At 40.3% G+C, this 21142-nt stretch overlaps 2 protein-coding genes across 9 annotated transcripts in view; one reads left to right on the plus strand and one right to left on the minus strand.

Moving 5' to 3' along the window:
- Positions 1–11573, minus strand: part of PANK1 (pantothenate kinase 1) — a 102006-nt gene extending 90433 nt beyond the window's left edge. Inside the window, exons 1-3 of one of the 3 annotated variants that reach the window (XM_047762720.1) lie at positions 11141–11573; positions 7095–7244; positions 1794–1891 (exon numbers count right to left, since the gene is read on the minus strand). The gene's annotated coding sequence lies outside the window, so the exon portion shown is untranslated. Of the gene's footprint in view, positions 1–1793; positions 1892–2354; positions 2375–7094; positions 7245–10931; positions 11063–11140 lie in introns of those variants that run through there. The other 2 variants (XM_047762721.1, XM_047762722.1) reach the window with 2 other exon arrangements.
- Positions 11574–11804: 231 nt separating this feature from the next.
- Positions 11805–21142, plus strand: part of KIF20B (kinesin family member 20B) — a 76096-nt gene continuing 66758 nt past the window's right edge. For 5 of the 6 annotated variants that reach the window (XM_047761537.1, XM_047761536.1, XM_047761532.1 and 2 more), the window contains exons 1-2: positions 11816–11925; positions 15473–15620. In XM_047761537.1, coding sequence (XP_047617493.1) covers positions 11921–11925; positions 15473–15620 — 153 coding nt within the window. In that variant the 5' untranslated portion in view covers positions 11816–11920. Of the gene's footprint in view, positions 11926–15472; positions 15621–21142 lie in introns of all 6 variants that reach the window. The other variant, XM_047761533.1, reaches the window with a different exon arrangement.

The raw sequence follows: 21142 nt of genomic DNA on the forward strand, positions 1-21142 counted from the left end.
TCATTTCCGCTGAGCCATGAAGGGACTTACTTCACTAAGCATAAGATCCTTCAGGTCCATCTATGTTGTTGCAAATGGCAAAATCTCACCCCTTTTTATGGCCAAATAGTACTCCATTGTTTATACATACACACACCACATCTTCTTTATCCATGATGATTGCTAGTATTTATTAAGACCTTATTATGGGCCGGACATTCCTGGACTACACATCTTGCCAGTGGTTTTTAACCTGCTCTGCAGAGTTCTAAGATCCATGGAGGGTCTCAGGAGCTGCAATGAAGAACCAAAGGGAGACCAACGAGTTCACATGCAGGGCTGCTTCCTCTGCTTCACCTAGGTCAAGTGATCCTTGACATGATATTTTGCTTGAAAAGCAGTATGTCTCTTAAAAATGTCTGAACACTTCTACAGAGCTATTGGATCAAAATAGCAATGTAAACAAATACATGTTCATCCAGCCTTCCCCTCCTGATCTAAATCCTAAAACTAACGTAAAGGAAAGAGAGAGAGCTATTTAGATAGATAGAGACATATAGATATCTGAAGATCATACTGACTTACAAGATGAGTTGCTCTAAACAGATCAAAAATTCTGCCGGAACTGCTGAAGGACGGGAAGTAGGACTGGGATAACAATGAATGAGGGACCCACTGCCAAACTTTAATGAAGAGAGCACCTGTAAATTGTGAGACAAGTTTCAGTTCTGCTCCAAGCTTGGGTAAAGTGGAAATGGGGGCAGGAAGCAGTCCCAAACCTACATTGTGATCTGGGAAGTGCTATAGCAGTAGGAACAATCAGGTAGGTCCCCTTCTCTTCCTTACATCTCTGCCACGCAGCAAACAGCAAAGGCAATTCCAATGGGACAACCTGGGGATTACGAGCAGGGGAGTAACCAAGAGGCATATGTACCCTGGAAAGAAGAAGGTGAGCTATGGGTCCTCTCAGTCTGGGAGCATGTTCTGCCTCTCCCCTATGACCACAAGGAGCAGAAACAATGAATGGATAAGCACTCAGATATACAGCAAACATAAGACAGCCAAGAATTAGCAAACATTTGAAGAAAAATGAAAAGGAGTGCCAGAAGGAAAGAATGAGGGAACGGAGGAGAGGAAATATTTTAAAAAACAGCGAAGAAAATATCTCATCAATAATGAGGCATGATGCCTCCAATGAAAGGAGCCCATGAGTGCTGCTTACAATGAATGGAAAAACAAACAAAACCACTCAGTCACATCTAGACACTTGATGGGAACATTTCAGAAAACTAAAGATAGATGACACTTTAAAAATTATCCCTAGATAAAGAAATTAATAGCTAACATAAAGCGTATTATTTGGGAGAGGAAGGAGATCTATAATGAATTTTATAAAAATTATAGAAAAGCCCTGACAAAGCATGGGAATAGAGTCCAAAGAAGTTTTACATAAGGTTGGTCCCTAGGGCCTGGCTCACAATTCCAAGATTAGTGTCACCTGGGAGCTGGCTGTTCATTTTTGCTTAATTATCAAGGGGTAGACTTTTATTTTATTATTATCATTATTTTTTGGCCACCCTAATGGCATGTGGAAGTTCTTAGGCTAGGGACTGAACCCATGCCACAGAAGGGACCTGAGCCACTGCAGTGACAATGTGGGGCAGACATTTAATCATGTGCTTGCCTGAGACTTCAGGGCAATTCAGTAGCTCCACGCCTCTCCCAGTTAGTTTACACCTACTTTAACGACTGATTCTGAGACTGAAACGGGTAATACTAAGGACACAGAACCGACCCCTCACACCCCTACTTACCAAGATGGAGTTGGTGCTGTTTTTCTCTCCTCCGATACTCTGTCTCCCTTCCATGCTATGCTTCTCCCGCACAACTTCAGCTCAATCCAGGAATAGTGCTGAGTGGAGAATGGGAACCAATTACCAGTCAGGTTACATATAAGTCCACATGATGGTGAAGGTTTACTGCCCCTTAGGGCGGCTCGCAGGGAGGTAGGGCATGAGCTAATGGGAAATGAGAGGGTCAGGGCTGATGGCGAGTGGCGAGGACAACAGAGAAAGGAAGACTGCTCTGGTAGAGGGGCTACAGGATAACATTTCCCCAGGGCTATGAAATAGAGGTCTCAGAAGAAAAGAGGATAAGCTGAATGCAGATGCAGTATAGAAAAGCAGATTCTGTCAAGTCAAACAGGAATTGCTCACAAATACTGAAATGCTCACAATACGGTGCTAACTAAAAATAATCTGACTAAAAAAACCCCTGTGAATATACTTGATCTCTGAGTGTGAGTATGTGTCTTTTTTTTTCCCCCACAGCACTGCTAGATCCAAGCCATGTCTGCGACTTATACCACAGCTCACAGCAACGTTGGATCCTTAATCCAAGGAGCGAGGCCAGGGATCGAACTCATGTCTTCATGGATATGAGTTGGCTTCGTTACCACTGAGCCACAGTGGGAACTCCCAGTATGTGTCTTCTTTAAATCAGTTATATGCCTGCTACTGTGGATGCTGAGGACAGAGTAGAGAAGAGGAATGAATGGACATGGTTACTATCCACAAAGGGCTTATAATTTAGCACCATAGATAGCTTTTAAAGCAAACAAAGGTAAAGAGTGATTATGACTGGTTATAAAATTAGGAGTGAGTTAATTTTCTTCTTGACAAATCATATTTTCCATATTTTCTACAATAACTTTGTACGCCTTTATGAGAGAAAAGCAATAAATCTTACATTTTAAGTGCACAAACACTACTGAAAAACCAAAACGAAGGGAGACCAGGCTTGAGGGAAGCCATTCATATTCAACAGGCTAACAATAGCTTTATTTATAAAACAGAACGTCAGTTTTATTTATTCAGCTATGTCCAAGGCCTTATGATAGCAAACGATGTTATACACAGAGTAAAGAATAAATCCTTGCTCACTAGGGAGATTAAATTATTGTTTATGTGGTGCTTATGGCAGAGGGAGCTGAGGGAATGGTTAACCAACAGATAAGCAATTCATTATATTTCTCTGATGAATAAAATAAGGGCTAACTGGAGGTACATATATTTTATAAATATGCAACGTAGCTTATTGTAGCATTTTCTATCCTTTGGTTTAGGAAATGTTTCCCATCTTAGACGAAGATTAGGGCAATATTCTATACATATTTTCAGCAGCACATTGCCAAAGCATTTACTAGGGTGATAAAATTTGAAGAATGCTTATTATTACCTATGTTGTCAATTTATTACCTTCCATGTCAAAAAGATCCTGTCCAACATTTTCTCTTAGGAATGCAATAGTGATAAATAATAACAATAATAATAGAAATCACATTAAATGAACATTTACTTTGTGCCAAGACTTTTACATTGACTATTTTCATGGGGTCTTTACAACACATCTCTAAGGTAAGTCCACAATCTGTTATCTAAAGCCCTGGGGGCCAGATGTGTTTTGAAAGTGAGGGTTTTTTTTTTTTTTTTTTTAAATTTAAAAAAGAAATTGGAATTCTGTAGAATATGGTACACATACTACAGATTTTGTAAAACTACAAATGGGTATGGAACACATTAATGTTTCCGCAGAAAAATCTGTGAAATGAAGACCATAAATAACATCAGCTTTGCTTATAAATAAATCTATTGGTAAGTGGAATAGCAGGATAACTATATACTATAATAAGCTTCAAATTTCTTATTTCTTTTGTTACTTGTGATAAAGCTTCTTATTTCCTTTTTTTTTTTTGGAGTTTTAGGGCCTCAACCATGGCATAAGGAAGTTCCCAGGCTATGGGGCTGAACTGGAGTTGTAGCTGTGGGCCTACACCACAGCTCACAGCAATGCCGGATCCTTAACTCTCTGAGTGAGGCCAGGGATCAAACTCATGTCTTCATGGATACTAGTCGGATTCATTACCACCGAGCAAGGATGGGAACTCCAAGCTTCTTATTTCTTTTTTTTTTTTTTTGTCTTTTTGCTATTTCTTTGGGCCACTCCCGTGGCATATGGAGGTTCCCATGCTAGGGGTCAAATCGGAGCTGTAGCCACTGGCCTACGCCAGAGCCACAGCAACATGGGATCTGAGCCGTGTCTGCAACCTACATCACAGCTCATGGCAAGGCCATATCCTCAACCCACTGAGCAAGGGCAGGGACCGAACCCGCAACCTCATGGTTCCTAGTTGGATTCGTTAACCACTGCGCCACGACGGGAACTCCCAAGCTTCTTATTTCTAAGGAAAGTTTTCAGTAAGATTTAAAACATACTGATGAGGAGTTCCCATCACGGCTCAGTGGTTAACAAACCCGACTAGTATCCATGAGGACAAAGGTTTGATCCCTGGCCTCACTTGGTGGGTTAAGGATCTGGCATTGCTATGAGCCGTGGCATAGGTTGCAGACGTGGTTCGGATCCTGAGTTGCCATGGTTGCAGCCGAGGCTGGCAGCTGCAGCTCCAATTTGACCTCTAGCCTGGGAACATCCATATGCTGTGGGTGTGACCCTAAAAAACACACCCACAAAAAAAGAGTTCCCATCGTGGCTCAGCAGAAACAAATCTGACTAGGAACCATGAGGTTGAGGGTTCAATCCCTGGCCTCGCTCAGTGGGTTAAGGATCTGGTATTGCCATGTGCTGGATCCTGTGTTACTATGGCTGTGGTAAAGGCTGGCAGCTGCAGCTCCAATTCGACCCCTAGCCTGGGAACCTCCATATGCGGGTACAGTCCTAAAAACAAACAAACAAACAAAAACTTATATTGATAAAAATGAATCTGTAACACACAAACATGCAATAAATATGACTTCTGGTTGCTTTAGAATCTTAAAGAGATGATACTGCTATTACCATTGTCTATGACACCAGGCTGGAGCTGAACACCTGATGATAAGCCAGAAACAGGATTCTCCAGTGATGAAGAAGCACTGCTACAGGGGCCTTTTTGTTTTTTTATTTTATTATTATTATTTTTTTTTGTCTTTTTGCCATGTCTTGGGCCCCTCCCGCGGCATATGGAGGTTCCCAGACTAGGGGTCGAATCGGAGCCAAAGCTGCCAGCCAGTGCCAGAGCCACAGCAACTCAGGATCTGAGCCTCGTCTGCAACCTACACCACAGTTCATGGCAATGCCAGATCCTTAACCCACTGATTGCAAGGCCAGGGATCGAACCCACAACCTCATGGTCCCTAGTTGGACTCGTCAACCACTGAACCATGATGGGAACTCCTACAGGGGCCTTTTTAAAGACTTGCCTCAGTGTCACTGGTCTCCTCAACACAGCCTCTGGCTAAGCAGTTTCTCTTTAAGTGAGCAAATTGCCATGGTCTCTTGCTCACTAATAAACGCACATAGTTCAAGGCTGGCAATTAATCAGCCCCACATTTTCACCATTTGGTCAGTAGAGATTTTTTTCACCTGTGCCCATAATGGTATCATCATTATTATCACCATCTTCATAATGATCTATACTTAACACCATCTCAGCAATCTCCCCATCACTCAAAGTACATACAACAAAGGCATCATCATTAGTGTTCAGTCTTTCTTCAATGTCTGCTTCTTCCAACTTCTTTATACTTTTGGCTGATAAGCTTTTGGCATAAATTATGAGGTTGTTTTTTTTTTTAAGTAATGAGTTTTGATATCATTTTCTTTTCAACCAGAGTCTCTAAATCCTTCAAAATCATCACTGGCCAGGTCGTTTTGAAATATCATTGTAGCCCAAAGTCTATGCCAACATTAGTTAGATTTGCCTTATTGACATCATTCCAAGCCCTAGCAACTGTGTAGATGACCTCAAGACGAAAGTCTTTAAGGAAATATTGGATTTGCAGGCTTCTGTTACTAGAACCAAAGCAAAACATGCTATTTAATAAATAAATAAATAAATAAATAAATAAAAAGTGGGAGTTCCCATTGTGGCTCAGCAGTAACAAACCCGGCTAGTATCCACAATGATGCGGGTTCGATCTCTGGCCTCACTCAGTGGGTTAAGGATCCAGCCTTGCCTGAGCTGTGGTGTAGGTCACAAACACGGCTCGGATCCCGAGTTGTTGTGGCTGTGACTGTGGCTGGCAGCTGCAGCTCCAATTCAACCCCTAGCCTAGGAACTTCCATATACTGTGGGTGCGGCCCTGAAAAGATCAAACAAATAAAAAAAACCATGTAAGATGCACCTAAAAACTGTGTGCCCATTAAAAAATTTCAAATAGGTCCATCTATTTTACTGGCAAGAAAATAAATGATGCAAACACTTATGGAAGTTCACAGGTTAGAGTTCGAATTGGAGCTGGAGCTGCCAGCCTATGCCACAGCCACGCCAGATCTGAGCCATGTCTGCAACGTACACTACAGCTGAGGCAACGCCAGATCCTTAACTCACTGATTGGGTCCAGGGGTTAAACCCACATCCTCATGGATATTAGTTGGGCTCATTACTGCTGAGCCACAATGGGAATTCCCCATACTCAGTTTTTGGATTGAAAAACTAACTATATTAGTCCTGCATTTGGAGGTGGCTTTGTAGCAGCAATGAGGTGCTCAGTCTTCTTTTAATAGAATTCCGGGAGTGTTCAGTCCAAACATTAAGAGGCAGTAGAATACAATGGTTAACTGCACAGACTCTAGAGCCAAGCTACCTAGATTCCAATTCCAATTCCACTGTTCACTCTTTATATAAAAAGTTATTATTTAACATGTGCCAGGCACTTTTATAAATACAAATATTACTTTCATTAAACCCAACACCTCCATGTAGTATATACCTCTACTATTCCTCACAAGAGCCATGTTTCAGCTTTCTGCTATGTTAAATGTGAGATACTAATAACAAAATACTTCATAGGGTATCCAGGATTGAATGAGTTTAAAGTGCTTAGAATAGTATCTGGCACACAGAAAGTTAGTTATTACTACCAATAGAGGCTGTGAAATCAGCTTGATGAAACTTAGCAATTTTTTCATTTTATGCTAATGTTTACTTCAAGGGGACAGATGGAATTATTAGGAATGGGGACTAAATCTTAAGCATCTCCCAGTCAAGTGAGCTCTGTGCTTCTAAAGGAAGACACGTTGGCTGGTGCTGAAATGGAAAACGTAGGAAAAAATACCTCTGGAATCTGACCAGTTTTCTGCATTTGCTGGGCCTTCTCCCAGGATCACATTAACATCATCTCTTGCTGTGATGGCTGCAAGAGTCTCCTAACTGGTTCATCAGCATTCTTCTTGGCTGCCTCTCTTCTCTGCTCCAGGAGATTAACCTTTTCAAAACACAAAGGCAAATTGTACAGTATTGTGCTCATGCTTAAAACAGTCCATTGGTTTCTCATTGTTCTTAGAATAAGGACCCAAATCAGTAACTTAGCTAAGTCTTGTAGGATCTGGCCTTGGCCCATCCCTGTCCAAAGTCTCCATCCCAGCCACACCAGTCATCATTCACTGTTCAGCAAGTATCTCTCTGATCACCATGTATTTATGGAGTCATCGAGTATGCATCAGTGACTAAGAGAAACACAATTCTTGTACTCAGGGCACTTACCTTTTAGGAGGTGGGAAAACAACAATGACAACAAAAACCAGACCTATAATAATTATTATAAAATATAATAATTGTTGGTTGTAATATGTATGCAAGTGGAATTGAGCCTGCAAATTAAAAAAGAGGATAATTTGGGATAAGGGAGAGAGAAAGTCTTCTCTAAGAAGGTAACAAGATAGATAAGATCTAAAGGAGGAAGACAAGTGAGCCACATGATAAATGGGGAGAAGAGAATTTAGGTGGAGGGAAGCCATGTAAAGGTTCATATAGGCTGGGGAATCTGGTGTGTTCGAGGTACCCAGAGCAGATCACCTCATTGCACAAAGTTAAGAGAGGAGTGAGACTGGCTGCTGCCTGATCCTGCAGAGCCTGGTAAGTCACTGTAAAGAATCAGCATTTTTTTTCCTTCTTCTTTTTAGAAAAGCTCAAAGCTATTTTTAAAAGTTGAAAGAATGACACAATGTATATCGTTATACCCTTTATCTGGATCCACAATTTACTGACTTCTTGCCACATTGGCTTTTTTTGTTGTTGTATTTTCTTCTCTCTGTTCTCTATAATTTTGTTCTCCCTAACATTCTTTCTTTCTTTCTTTCTTTTTTTTTTTTTTTGCCAAATCTTTTGCAGGTAAGTAGTTGCAAACACTGTGACACTTTGCTGTTAACAGCAAATATCTTCCAAAAACAAAGTCCTTCTTTTACACAGTCACAAATTATCACATGCCCCAAATTTAAGACTAATTCAATAGCATCTATTCTGTAGACTATATTTAAATTCCCCCAAATGTCCACAAAATATTTTCTGCAGTTTCTTTTTTACAAAAAAATCAATGAACCAATCAAGATTCCCAAATTTCACTTAGCAACATCTGTCTCCTGACTAAAGCAATCGTCTACCTTTTGTTTTTCTCTTTCCCTAACACTGACTTTTTTTTTTTAATGGTTGCACTCACTGCACATGGAAGTCTCCAGACCAGAGACAAAATCTGAGCCATAGCTGCAACCCACACTGCACTACACTGTGAGATCCTTTAACCCACTGTGCCTGGCCCAGGATTGAACCTGTGCCTCTGCAGTAACCAAAGCCACTGCAGTCGGATTCTTAACCCACTGCGCTACAGCAGGAACTCCAACCCTGACATTCTTGAAGAGCCTAGGTCTGCTGTCTTGTAAAATACTCTACATTCTTTTTCCTTTCTGATTGTAAAATACTCTACATTCTTTTTCCTTTCTGATTGTTTGCTCTTGATGAGATTCAAGTTAAATATTTCTGGCACAAACAGTACCAGGTGAGAGACTGTCCTGTTTTTGCTGATGCTGTTTCCTCACTTGACTAAGGTATATCTAATAAAAAAATCTCTATATTGTAAAATTATCTTTTCCCTAATTAAGAAATAATCACTGGGAGTTGCCTCAGTAGGTTAAGAATCCAGTGGTGTTGACACTGTTGTGGCTCAGGTTAGATCCTTGGCCCCAGGGAATTTCTGCATGCTGCAGTTAAAAAAAAAAAAAAAAAAAGAAGAGAACTCATTCATTCAGGATCTCTTGTGGCAGGATCTGGTGTTGTCACTGCAGTGGCTTGGGTTGCGGCTGTGACACAGGTTCAATCCCTCGCTGGGAACTTCCACGTAGGGGACAGGACCTGAAGCAGTTGGGATGCTGTAATGGTCTGAGCAATGAAAAGGGAAAGGAGCATTTATTTCATTTAACACAAAACAACAAACAGATACATGTGTTTATGAAGTGGATGAGTGGTGAAGGAAAAGGAGGACTCAAAAATTATTCTTTCTCATGAATAACTGGGTAGATACATGGTGGTGTCATTTACTGAGTCAGAGATCAGGGAGGAGGGGATTTTGGTTCTAGAAAGGAAAATCAAGGATCCATATTTAATATATTAATTTGGCAATCTCTCTAAGTGGAGAACTTAAGTGGATAATGAGATATTTGCCCCTGGTTGGAGCTCACAGGTCTGAGTAGGATAAGGAATTTAGTAGTCATTGGTATAAAGATATTTAAATCCAGAGTTCCTGCTGTGGCTCAGTGGTTAACGAATCCAATGAGGAACCATGAGGTTGCAGGTTCGATCCCTGGCCTTGCTCAGTGGATTAAGGATCTGGTGTTGCCTTGAGCTGTGGTGTAGGTTGCAGACTCAGCTTGGATCCCGCATTGCTGTGGCTCTGGCGATTAGACCCCTAGCCTGGGAACCTCCATATGCCGAGGGAGTGGCCCTAGAAAAGGCAAAAGACAAAAAAAAAAAAGATATTTAAATCCATTGGAGTTGGTGAGGTTGCCAAGAGAAAGACTGTAGAGAGAAAAATTGGTGGGGAGGGGGAAGCTCAGGGCCAAGCTCTAAGGATTCCCATAATTTAGATCTTAGGTAGAAGAGACAGAAAAGGAGACTAACCTGGGAGGCGAGGGGGGTTAAGAGTAAACAAAGAGAGAGTAACATTTTGCCGACCTAAAAGCCAAATGAAGAGTATTTTAAGGCTGAAACATTTAACTGTGTGGAATGTTCCTGGGAGCTAGAATAAAAAAAATCAGAGAATCCACTGGATGTTGCATCTGTCCTGCCCCTGTGCCTGGTATTATGTTCCCTATGCCTGGAGTGCTTACTCCTTTCTTTTTTTTTTTAAACTCCATTACAGCTGTAATTTCTCAATTATTTGTCTTTTTGTTTTTGCAATGTTTTCTCAGTTATTAGACTATAAGCTCCTTGAACGTTAGGGTCTGTTCTGCTAGCTCTCCTCCACTGTTTCACCAATTCTTAGCCTAGTGTTTGAAGCATAGCAGGTTTTCAATAAATACTTGTTGAACAATAAATAAATGTAGCATCTGGAGGGCTCAAGAGCTGAAACCAGTAACAACTAGTAAAAGCAATAAAGGCATGACAAGGCATGGAAGGAAGTACAGAGTTAGGGGTAGACTTACCTTGACATAGAGGTCCCTAAAGTTTCAGCCTGAACCGTAAAACACAGTTTTTACTTTATCTTTTCTCCTTTCTTCCCTTTCACACCTACTTTCTCTGTTCATTTTCATTCCTGGCCCTGAATCCTCATCTTTATTCCACACTGGCTCACCTCAAATATGATTATTTTGTGGAGAAAGAAGGCAAAATGAATGAGGAGACAGTGAGAAGTTGTAGAGGATAGGGGGAGGTTATGGGAAATATAAACACAGAATAAAAGGAGGAGGAGAGTAAGCTCATCAAACCAGGTACTATTCTGCAAATGTTACCAACCAATAAGAGTCGAAAATAAAGACCACATGTGAGCGGGTGGGGCTTGAATTCATTCGGGTGGGTTTAAAATCTCAGCTCCACCATTAATAGATGTATGTCCTTGAGCAAATTAACCATATGAACCCAGTTTCCTTGGAATCTATAGAAAAGACATAATAATAATACCTACCTCACAGGTTGTTCTCAGGATCAGTAGGACAATCAATTTTAAACGCTTAGCACGGCACAAGGTAAACAATTAACGTTAGCAGTTACTTTTCTTTAAAATGAAGTACAGCAGGGAGAGACGGCCTAAATACTTCCTATATGACCGTAATAACACGCTTCAAAAGAAGAGGATCACTTTAAAAGACGCAGAGAAGATACGGTGGCACTTACATTTTGGGCAAGGCAAAGACCTTGCCTAGGCAAGGAAGATAGTCACAGTACAGCGCCTCTCAGCGGTAGCTGGTTTATATTTTCAGAAAGGCAAAAATCAAAACCAAAAAATAAAGAACGCTTATGAAAATCTATTCTAGGAATAATCTGTTTCGTCCACAAGTGCCGCTCTGGACGACAGGTAGGATCATGCAGCGAAGGAAGTGACCCTCTGCAGCTCTCGTTCCCAGCGGCTCCCCAGATGCAGAGCCTGTTCCGGCCCGCAGGGACAAAGTAGGGTAGTGAGTAGCCCGCCATTCCTCCGCCAGTCCCTAAGGGAGTCGCGGGGCTAAGTGCAGTGGCAGCAGTCTCACCTCCCGGCCTTCGCCACGTTTTTACTTGCTCCAGGATGGACCTGGAGACTAGCCGCGCAGCCAACAGAGGGTGGTACGTTCGGCAGCGCCCTACCCAACCCCGCGCGAGGAGCCCCGCAGGAAACCCCGCCCACTGGCCTCTCTCCCTCCGCCTCCGCCCATTGGTCGCCCAGCATTCAGAGACCCGCCCCCAGATTTGAAAGCTTCTCCCGGGAGTTGGCAGGAAGCTCGTAGCGTGAGTCCTTGGCGCCTCCCTGGCGTCTTTCCCGAAGCTCCGCCTACTCCCAACATGCAGTGCGGGGTCCTGGCCGCCATTGTTTGAATTTAAAAACGAAAATAACTTAGTGCAGCTCGCAGGTCGGGCCGGCAGGATCACGTTTGCAGGTGACGGTGCGAGGAAGGCCGTTGGGGACTGCGTACAAACCAGATGAGGTGGGGAAAGGCCTCGGGCAGTGTGAGCACCTTCCCACGGGGCTTGTGACGCCTTTGAGTTTACTCTGGAACTGGGCTGCGGAATGATGAGGACGCCTAGGGATCTTGGTGCTCATTGGAGGGTTGAGCCAATTTACTGCGGTTAAGATTTAAATTTCGTCTTCGCGGCTTATTAGCTTTAATCTTTCCGGGCCTGAATTTCACTTGTTAAAAGGGAGTAATACTAGAACCTACCGCTTCGGGCTTTCATGAGGATAAAGTGATATAGGTAAAGCTGTTAGAAACAGTGCGGATGTGTATAGTAAGCACTATGTACTTGGAATCATTGATACTTTTCTTATCATTGCTGCTGTTATTGAGGATCAGGCCTCCATTGCCAGATATAGTGTCCCGAATCCCACAAATGAGACCGTGTCGTCAAACGACACGGTCTCATTTGTGGGGCGGGAAGGGGAGTGTTGTGGTGGTCACCAGTGCAGCTATTTCTAGGCTGCTGCCGTTGCCTGGGGTTTGCCCTTGCTGGGCTTTGCTGGGCTAAGCGGAAGGGGGCGTGTGTGGCGCGTGCAATGACTGCTGTCATATATCAGTTTGAAAAGTTTCCCCCATCTCATTCTACTTTTTGATTCGTGATTCCTGCCTGGTGCAGTTCTCTAATATTCCTTGTTGAAAGACTAGTTGACAAAATTTCGTGACTCGTGACTTGTTTTTAATCCCCAGAGTAATTAAATTCAGGTTAGTTTCTGTTCTTAAAACAAGGTAGCATGTTTACTCCGAAGCTGCAAAGCAGTGTATATATACATTTTATTAGATGTGCAAGACCTGAGACTTCATCAATTAGTTGTAAAGACTTTTTTTGAGGCTATATTTTGTGGATGACATTCAGTAACTTCATTAAGTAGTAGATTTCCTTTTTCATCCGTCTTCAGCCATGAGATCCCACTAGAGAGAAGATAAAAGATGCGCTTTCTCAGCCATGGGGACGAGAAATGAGATCTTAAACCTTGCTGTTGCTAAAGATAACGCCACTAAAAGAGTAGAAAGAGTAGGACCAATTTTTTTTTTTCTATAGAGGATCTTATGTTTTACTGTTTAAGCTCCTATGCAGGGAGTCTTTATCACTACATCTATCTGAATTTGTTATAGGGGATACAGAGTAGTATAAGACAAGGTCCTTGCCCTCGAGAAGTTTCTAGTCTAGTTAGTGAGGCCACTCATAAGTAAAAGTTAACTAGAAGTACAGGCAATGACAGTACATCTCAACAATTTTTTAAGTGTTAAGAGACAGTTTGTTCATTGAAAACTGAGCATATGAGCAAGTACAAATTACTATACCTTTTTGGGGGGATTCAAATTCTTTTTTTTTTTTTTTTTTCTTTTTAGGGCTGCTCCCGTGGCATATGGAAGTTCCTAGGCTAGAGGTGGAATGGGAGCTGAAGCTGCTGCCTACACCACAGCCACAGCAACTCGGGATCCCAGCTGCATCTGTGACCTACACCACAGCCACAGCTCACGGCAACACCGGATCCTTAACCCACTCAGCGAGACCAGGGATTGAACCTGTGTCCTCATGGATGCCAGTCAGATTTGTTTCCACTGAGCCACAAAGGGAACTCCTCAATTCCTTTTTAACTTAGTAATTTCATAAGAGATTTATCAGCGTTTTCTTTTTTTTAACCAAAAATTAATTGAAGGCAAAGAATGAAGCTTACTTTCCAGTTTCCTGGGCGTTTCCATGAAATTAGAGTTATGAAATGTCAAGGCAGTACTTTCATTTTCTTTTTTTAGCTTTTAAAAGAGTTTTATTAGACTATAGGGGATGCATGCCGGAATATTCAGTATCCTCTATAAACTGTAAATTGAGGCAATGTTAATGTTTTTCTTTTACTTGCAGACCAGAGTTCTCTTGCTGTTTTTTTTCTTTAGTACTTTCATGTTTTTGCAAACTTTTCCCCCGTGTTCTAGGTCAGTGGTTATTTTTTATCCTATAATATACCTTTTTTTTTCTTTTCACCCATAAATTGTATGTTTGAACTATTGTGTCAAACTGAATTAAGTAATTTTCTCATTTTAATAACATCACTGATACAGTTAAAATGAAAGCAAGGATGTTAGAGTTGTTTAATTGTATGGTTGGTTGATCCTGTAGTTTGCTGGGTTTTTTTTTTTAAAGTAAACGTATAATTCCTTAAGCCTTTTTGCAATTTAGGAAAAATAGAAAAACAAAAACAGCCGTGTTGTATTGAGTTTGGGGGGTTTCAGGGCTGATCAAGGAAAAAGATACCACCACAAGGTGGCAGTAATACACAAGGAGCTGTCCAGGGGTAGCACTTTGACAGGATTGCATGGTCGGGAAGTTGCCTGCATCTTGAGACCTTCAAGAGACTATAGTGAAGGGCTGGCACCCGGAGGGGGAAGAGGGCAAGGGATTAGGAGAGGGGCTGGACAATGAGACAGAGAGCCGTGTCCATGTGATGTTGCTCAGTAGTGAGTCCCTTCGTCGGAGAACTCCAAAGGGCAGCAGTGGCTTGGGGTCTTTATAGTCGTGGATTTTATCTCTGGCTAGCAGATGGTGGGCGCAGTTTAATGGGATGTATAAGCCAGTTGGGTTCTAAATGGCTAAAAATAAACTATATGTAAAGCAAATGGTTGTGTAAAAATTTGAGTTTGACATCTCAGTGGATTTTTGAACTAATGTTCCCAGTCTGCTGTGAAGAAGCAAACAAACTAGGGCCAGTATACAGCTTTGGCTCATTTACTTAATGCCTGTGGATGCCTATTACTAATGACCTCATTGAGCCAGGAACCTAAGTTGGCAGTCACTGTATTTCATAGTACTCAAAGAATAGGGTGCTTCCTCCATTTCTCCCTGGTGTTGTGCACCTAGTAGATTCTAAGTAAATATCTGAATGCTCGTATTTTGTTAGTGAAGGTTACGCCTAAGTTTAAATTTAGTGACCTGATGTTTTAGTTGTAATAGTTTACTGATGATTATTCCATGTTCACTTTAAGACCTGTGATGTATCAGGTACTGTTTTAAATATGTTCACATATGTTATTTGACTTTTTACTTGGATTATTTGGAAGGATTCAATTGAAAGTAATTGTCCAGATAACTGAATTCAACTCCCAAATGCTAAATAAAGCATTACAAAGTCTATAACATTCTTCAGAAGATGCTAAATAACTAAAATAACAAGGTTATCATTTATTCCAGCCTCATTATTTTCTTTCTGAGAGGATTTCAGGCAGAGACTGAGTGTTTTATACTGTCTTACTTTATAGATTACCTTTAGTCATGAAATCTCTTCTGTTGAATCTACCCATAGGTTGGATCATATAAATAGTAGTGGTAGACTGTGTCCAATATTATTTGATTTAGAATCTGTAAATCATTTGGTCTTTTGTCTTTTCCATGGGTCATCATGTATAGGTGAAATAGTCTAATGTTTTCCTTTTGGAAATCTAGGTATTTGGGTAGAAGTAGCAGGCTGAACTATGGACGGCTTATATGCTAAATTAGTAAGGTAAATTACTGTTATTTTTGCAGAATGGAATCTAATTTAAATCAAGATGGGATGCCTAGACCATCCTATGTTTTCAGTGCTGACCCAATTGCAAGGCCTTCAGAAATAAATTTTGATGGTGTTAAGCTTGACCTCTCTCGTGAGTTTTCCTTAGTCGCTTCAAGCACTGAGGTAAGTACAAGAAAAGTATTATGCTGATTATCATGATGTAACAGTTCCTTTTCAAATAGTAGGTACAAAATAATAACTATTTATGCCCTTACCTAGTAGCCATTTGGGAAAAACAAAACAAAACAAACCTAACTTAAATGAAAAAAAATTTTTTTAAATTTCATTCCTCAATAACAGTGGTTATTTACTAATGGGCTGTATAAGTGCCTTTAGCGTGCCACACATCTTCTTAAGATTTGGAATCAAATTAGACACTGCTGCCCTCATTTCCTGTTCTTCATTGTGTTGGGGTTATACTTGCTTTTTATCACAACAACCATTGGAAAAATCTAGATTCACTAAGATATAACATCAAAAGAAATAGTGTGATCTAATGTTGAAACTATACTTGTTTAATAGTTGATGGTGTTCAACATATGTCAAGTACTGCTGTGGTTCCCTCAAAAATGTCAAATATTCCACTATGCCCCTAGGAATTGCAGGCCTTAGTTTAAAAAATAATGCAGATTTGAAAGAATTAACTTAGTAGGGTTTAAGAAGTAAAAGCCCTTCTACCACCCTACCCACTCTATGTGCTGTGTTGTCTCTATAGGCTTTTTTTACACGTATAACTTTCAGTGCATTTATAGTCTGTTTATCACAGATTAAATTGTTAATTTTAATGCCTCAGAGAAATGAACTAACCCATTTTATAAAGAATGATGCATGGAAACAGGGGAGTATAGGGAACAGAAATAAAAGAATAATAATTATTTAATATCCCATCATGTGCCAGACTCTCTTACTTTAGCTGATTTAATTGTAATAAAGAAAATAAGAGAGGGAGGGGTAAATGCCTCTTAGTATATAAATGGAGTTATACATAACATAGTCTTTTGTGTGTGCCTTCTTTCACATAACACAAGGATCAGTAAACAATGGCCTGTTTTTGTAATTTTGAATGTAATTCAAACATTACAGTCGTATTCATTGGTATACTTATTTTCTAGGTCTGCTTTTGCACCATGATGGCAGAATTGAGTGGCTGTGACAGACTGTATAGCCTGTAGAGCTTAAAATATTAACTGTTTCTGAAATTTGCTGACCCCTGACTTAGCATGATGTTTTTGAGATTCATCATGCATCATGTGTCAGTACTTCATTATTTTGTAATGCTGAATAGTAGTTCATTGTGCAGATATGCCACATTTCCATTTACAATTCGATAAACATTTGGGTGGTTTCCATTTGGGGGCCATTACAATAATGCTTCTCTGAGCATTCATGTGCAAGAGACTCTCTGGACTTGTGTTTTCCTTTCTCTTGAATAAGTAAATGCTTAGGAGTGATTGTGAGTCACGTGGTAAGCAGATATTCAACTTCATTAAGAAATTGAAACTGTTTTCCAAAATGGCTGTCCCAGCACCAGCAGTATATGCAGGTTCCAGTTGCTCCACCTCTTTGCTGATATTTTATAATTTTAGTATAGTACTACGTTATCGTGGTTCTAGTTTTCATTTTCCTAAATGAGAACTTTTTCAAGTATTTCTTGGCTATTCCTATACCTTCTTTTGTAAAGTGTTTCTTCAAGTCATTTTTCCCCATTAAAATTTGGGTTGTCTTTTTTTTTTTTTTTTTTGTCTTTTGGCATTTCTTGGGCCGCTCCTGCTGCATATGGAGATTCCCAGGCTAGGGGTCCAGTCGGAGCTATAGCCACCGGAGCTATAGCCACCGGCCTATGCCAGAACCACAGCAGTGCAGGATCCAAGCCACGTCTGCAACCTACGCTACAGCTCACAGCAACGCTGGATCCTTAACCCGCTGAGGAATCGAACCCACAACCTCATAGTTCTTAGTTGGATTCGTTAACCACTGCGCCACGACGGGAACTCCAGGGTTGTCTTATTTTTGATTTGTGAGAGTATTTTATGCATTATGGATATATATCCTTTATCAGTATCTTGATTAGTAGAGGTTTTTAATTTGAAGAAATCTGATTTAGCTTTTTTTTTTTCTCATATGGTGATTTCTTTTGTGTGTCCTCTCTAAGAATCTCAGCCCAAGGTTATGAAGGTTTTCCTGAACATTTTCTTCTGGAAATGGTTAGAGCTTTTGTTTTAATGGTTATGTATGTTACCCATTTTGAATTAGATTTGTGTATAGTTGTTGTAGGGAAGCCAGGTTGATTGGTTGATTGATTTCTTTTTTATCTCCATTTATCTAGTTATTTTAGCATTATGTGGTGGAAAGACTTTCTTTTCCTCACTAAATCATTTTGGTGCCTTTATTGAAATTAAATGGCTGTGTATCTGTGTGTGGATCTATTTCTGGATTATTCTCTTTCACGGACCTATTTGTCCATCTTTATGTGTATACTTGACTGTCTATTTCTGCAGGCTTATAGTAATACTTGAAATCAGGTAGCATGAATTCTCTAACTTTTTCTTTATTCATGCATTTTACAATTGACTTACAAGTTTCTACACAATAACCTACTGAGATTTTTGACTATAATTGCAATGAATCTGAATCAATTTGGAGAGAATTAATTTTTTGTTTTGTTTTGTTTTTTGTTTTTTAGGGCCACACCTATGGTATATGGAAGTTGCCAGGCTGGGGTCCATTTGGAGCTGCAGCTGCCGTCCCACACCACAGCCACAGCAATGTGGGATCCAAGCTGTGTCTGCGACCTACACCACAGCTCACTGCAATGCCAGATCCTTAACCCACTGAGCAAGGCCAGGGATTGAACCTGCCCCTCATGGATGCTAGTCGGGTTTGTTAACCATTGAGTCATGATGGGAACTCCAAGAATTGATATTTTAATAATGAGAATTTTATTTTATTTTATTTGTCTTTTTGCCTTTTCTAGGGCCACTCCTGCGGCACATGGAGGTTCACAGGCCAGGGGTCGAATCCGAGCTATAGCCGCTGGCCTATGCCAGGGCCACAGCTATGCAGGATCTGAGCCGCGTCTGCAACCTACACCACAGCTCACAGCAACGCCAGATCCTTAACCCACTGAGCAAGGCCAGGGATCGAACCCGCAACCTCCTGGTTCCTAGTTGGATTCTTTAACCACTGTGCCACGACAGGAACTCCAATAATGAGAATTTTAATCTATGGTCATGGTATATTTCTCTATTTAGGTCTTTAAGATCTTAGCAATGTTTTGTATTTCTCAGTGTAGAGGCCTTTAATAAGATCTTTTGTTAAATATATTCATAAACATGATATTTGATGCAATAAACTTTACCTATTCGAAGTACAGTCTTGGACAAGTTTTGATATGATGCATATACTCATCAGGTTATCATACAATCAAGATAGTGACTATTTCCTTTACTACTGAAAATTTCCTTGTGCCGCCTTGTAATCAGTCCCTCCCTCCCATCACACTTCCAGGTAACCACTGATCACATGTTAGTTTGTACCTGTAGAGTTTTATATAAAAGGAATCATAAAGAATGTACCCTTTTCTGGTGGGGGGTCTGGTTTCATTTACTCAGCATAATTATTTTAAGTGTTACGCATGCTGTATGTATCAGTAGGTAATTCCTTTTTATTGTCTGATGTTTGGCTATGCTACAATTCATTTATCCATTCACTTGCTGATGGACATTTGTGTTTATAGTTTCTGGATACTCCAAACAAAGCTCTTATGAACACTTGTGTACAAATCTTTGTATGGGCATATATTTCCTTTTTCTCCCTCCCTTGGATAAATACCTAGGGTTGGAATGGCAAGATCTTTTTAAGAAACTACTGAAGTTTTCCAAAGTGGTAATAGCATTTTATATCCCCAGCAGCATTGTGTGACTTTACCTCCACTTCCTAACCAACATTTGGTGTGGTTAATCTATTATTTGTTTTTAAATAGATTTTATTTTTTAGGCAGTTTCAAGTTCCACAGCAAAAATGGGCAGAAGGTACAGAGAGATTTCCCATATACCCTCTGCCCCCACATGTGCATAGCCAGAGTGGTACATTTGGCACAACTGATGAATCTACATTGACATAATTACCCAGGGTCCTTACAATATAATTATATTATGGTTCACTCTTGGTGTTGTATAGTCTGTAGATTTAAACAAATATATAATGACATGTATCCATTGTTATGGTATCATATAGTGTATTTTCATTACCCTAAAATTCATCTGTGTTTCACCTATTTGTCTTTTGCCCACTTCCATCAACCACTGGTCTTTTAACTATCTCCAAAGTTTTGCCTTTTCCAGAGTATCATATAGTTGGGATATTACTGCATGTAGCCATTTCACATTGGCTTCTTTTACTTAGCAGTAGGCATTTAAGATTTCCTCTATGTCTTGTCTAGGCTCGATAGTTCATTTGTGTTTAGGTATGACTTATATCTCATTGTATGAATGTATTGCACTTTATTCATTTACCTGTTGACGGGCATCTTAGTTGCTTCCAAGTTTTGGGAACTATAAAGAAAGCTGCTCTGAGCATTCATGTTCAGGTTTTATGTGGACATGAGTTTTCAGTTCCTTTGGGTAGGCACCAAGAAATGTGATTGCTGGATTATATGGTATTAACATGTTTAATTTTGTAAGAAACTGCCACACTATCTTCCAAAATGGCTGTGGCATTTTGCATTCCCACCAGCAATGAATGAGAGTTCTTGTTGGTCCACATCCTTACCAGCATTTGTTGTTGTCAATGTTCAGATTTTAGCCGTTCTAGTAGGTGTGTAATACTATCTTGTTTTCATTTGCATTTCCCTGATGACATACAATAGGGAACATCTTTTTATATTCTTATTTGTCATGTGTGTATCTTATTTGGTAAGGTATGTGATAAGGTCTTTGGCCCATTTTTAATCCATATGTGTTCTTGTTGAATTATAAGAGTTCTTTGTATATTTTGGAAAATAGTCTTTTATTTGATATAATTTATTTATTTGGCCATGCGTGTGTCAGTTCCCAGGTCAGGAAATCAAACCCATGCCACAACAGTGACCCAAGCCACTGCAGTGACAGTGTCAGATGATCCTTAACCCAGTGTGCCACAAGAGAACTCCAGAAAATTTTTATTTTTTTGAAGTCCAGCTTATCAATTATTTCTTTCATAGATCATGCCTTTGGTGTTGAATCAAAAGAAATCATTGCCAAACCCAAGGTCATCCAGATTTTTTCGGACTTTAATAGTTTTGCATTTTACATTTAGGTTTGTATCCATTTTAAGTTAATTTCTGTGTGTCTAACCTAGACATTGACATTCCTAAGTCAATGTCTAGGTTAATTTTTTTTGCAAATAATTGTCCAGTTGTACCAGCACCATTTGGGTTTTTTTTTTTTTTTGGTCTTTTTAGGGCTACACTAGCGGCATATGGAGGTTCCCAGGCTAGGGGTCGAATCAGAGCTGTAGCTGCCGGCCTACACCACAGCCACAGCAAGGCCAGATCCGAGCCACATCTACAACTTACACCACAGCTCATAGCAATGCCGGCTCCTTGACCCACTGAGCAAGGCCAGGGATCAAACTAGTTCTCTTGGATACTGGTCAGGTTCGTTAAT

Source organism: Phacochoerus africanus, chromosome 15 (genome assembly GCF_016906955.1).
Source record: "Phacochoerus africanus isolate WHEZ1 chromosome 15, ROS_Pafr_v1, whole genome shotgun sequence".
Taxonomy (NCBI): Eukaryota; Metazoa; Chordata; class Mammalia; order Artiodactyla; family Suidae; genus Phacochoerus; species Phacochoerus africanus.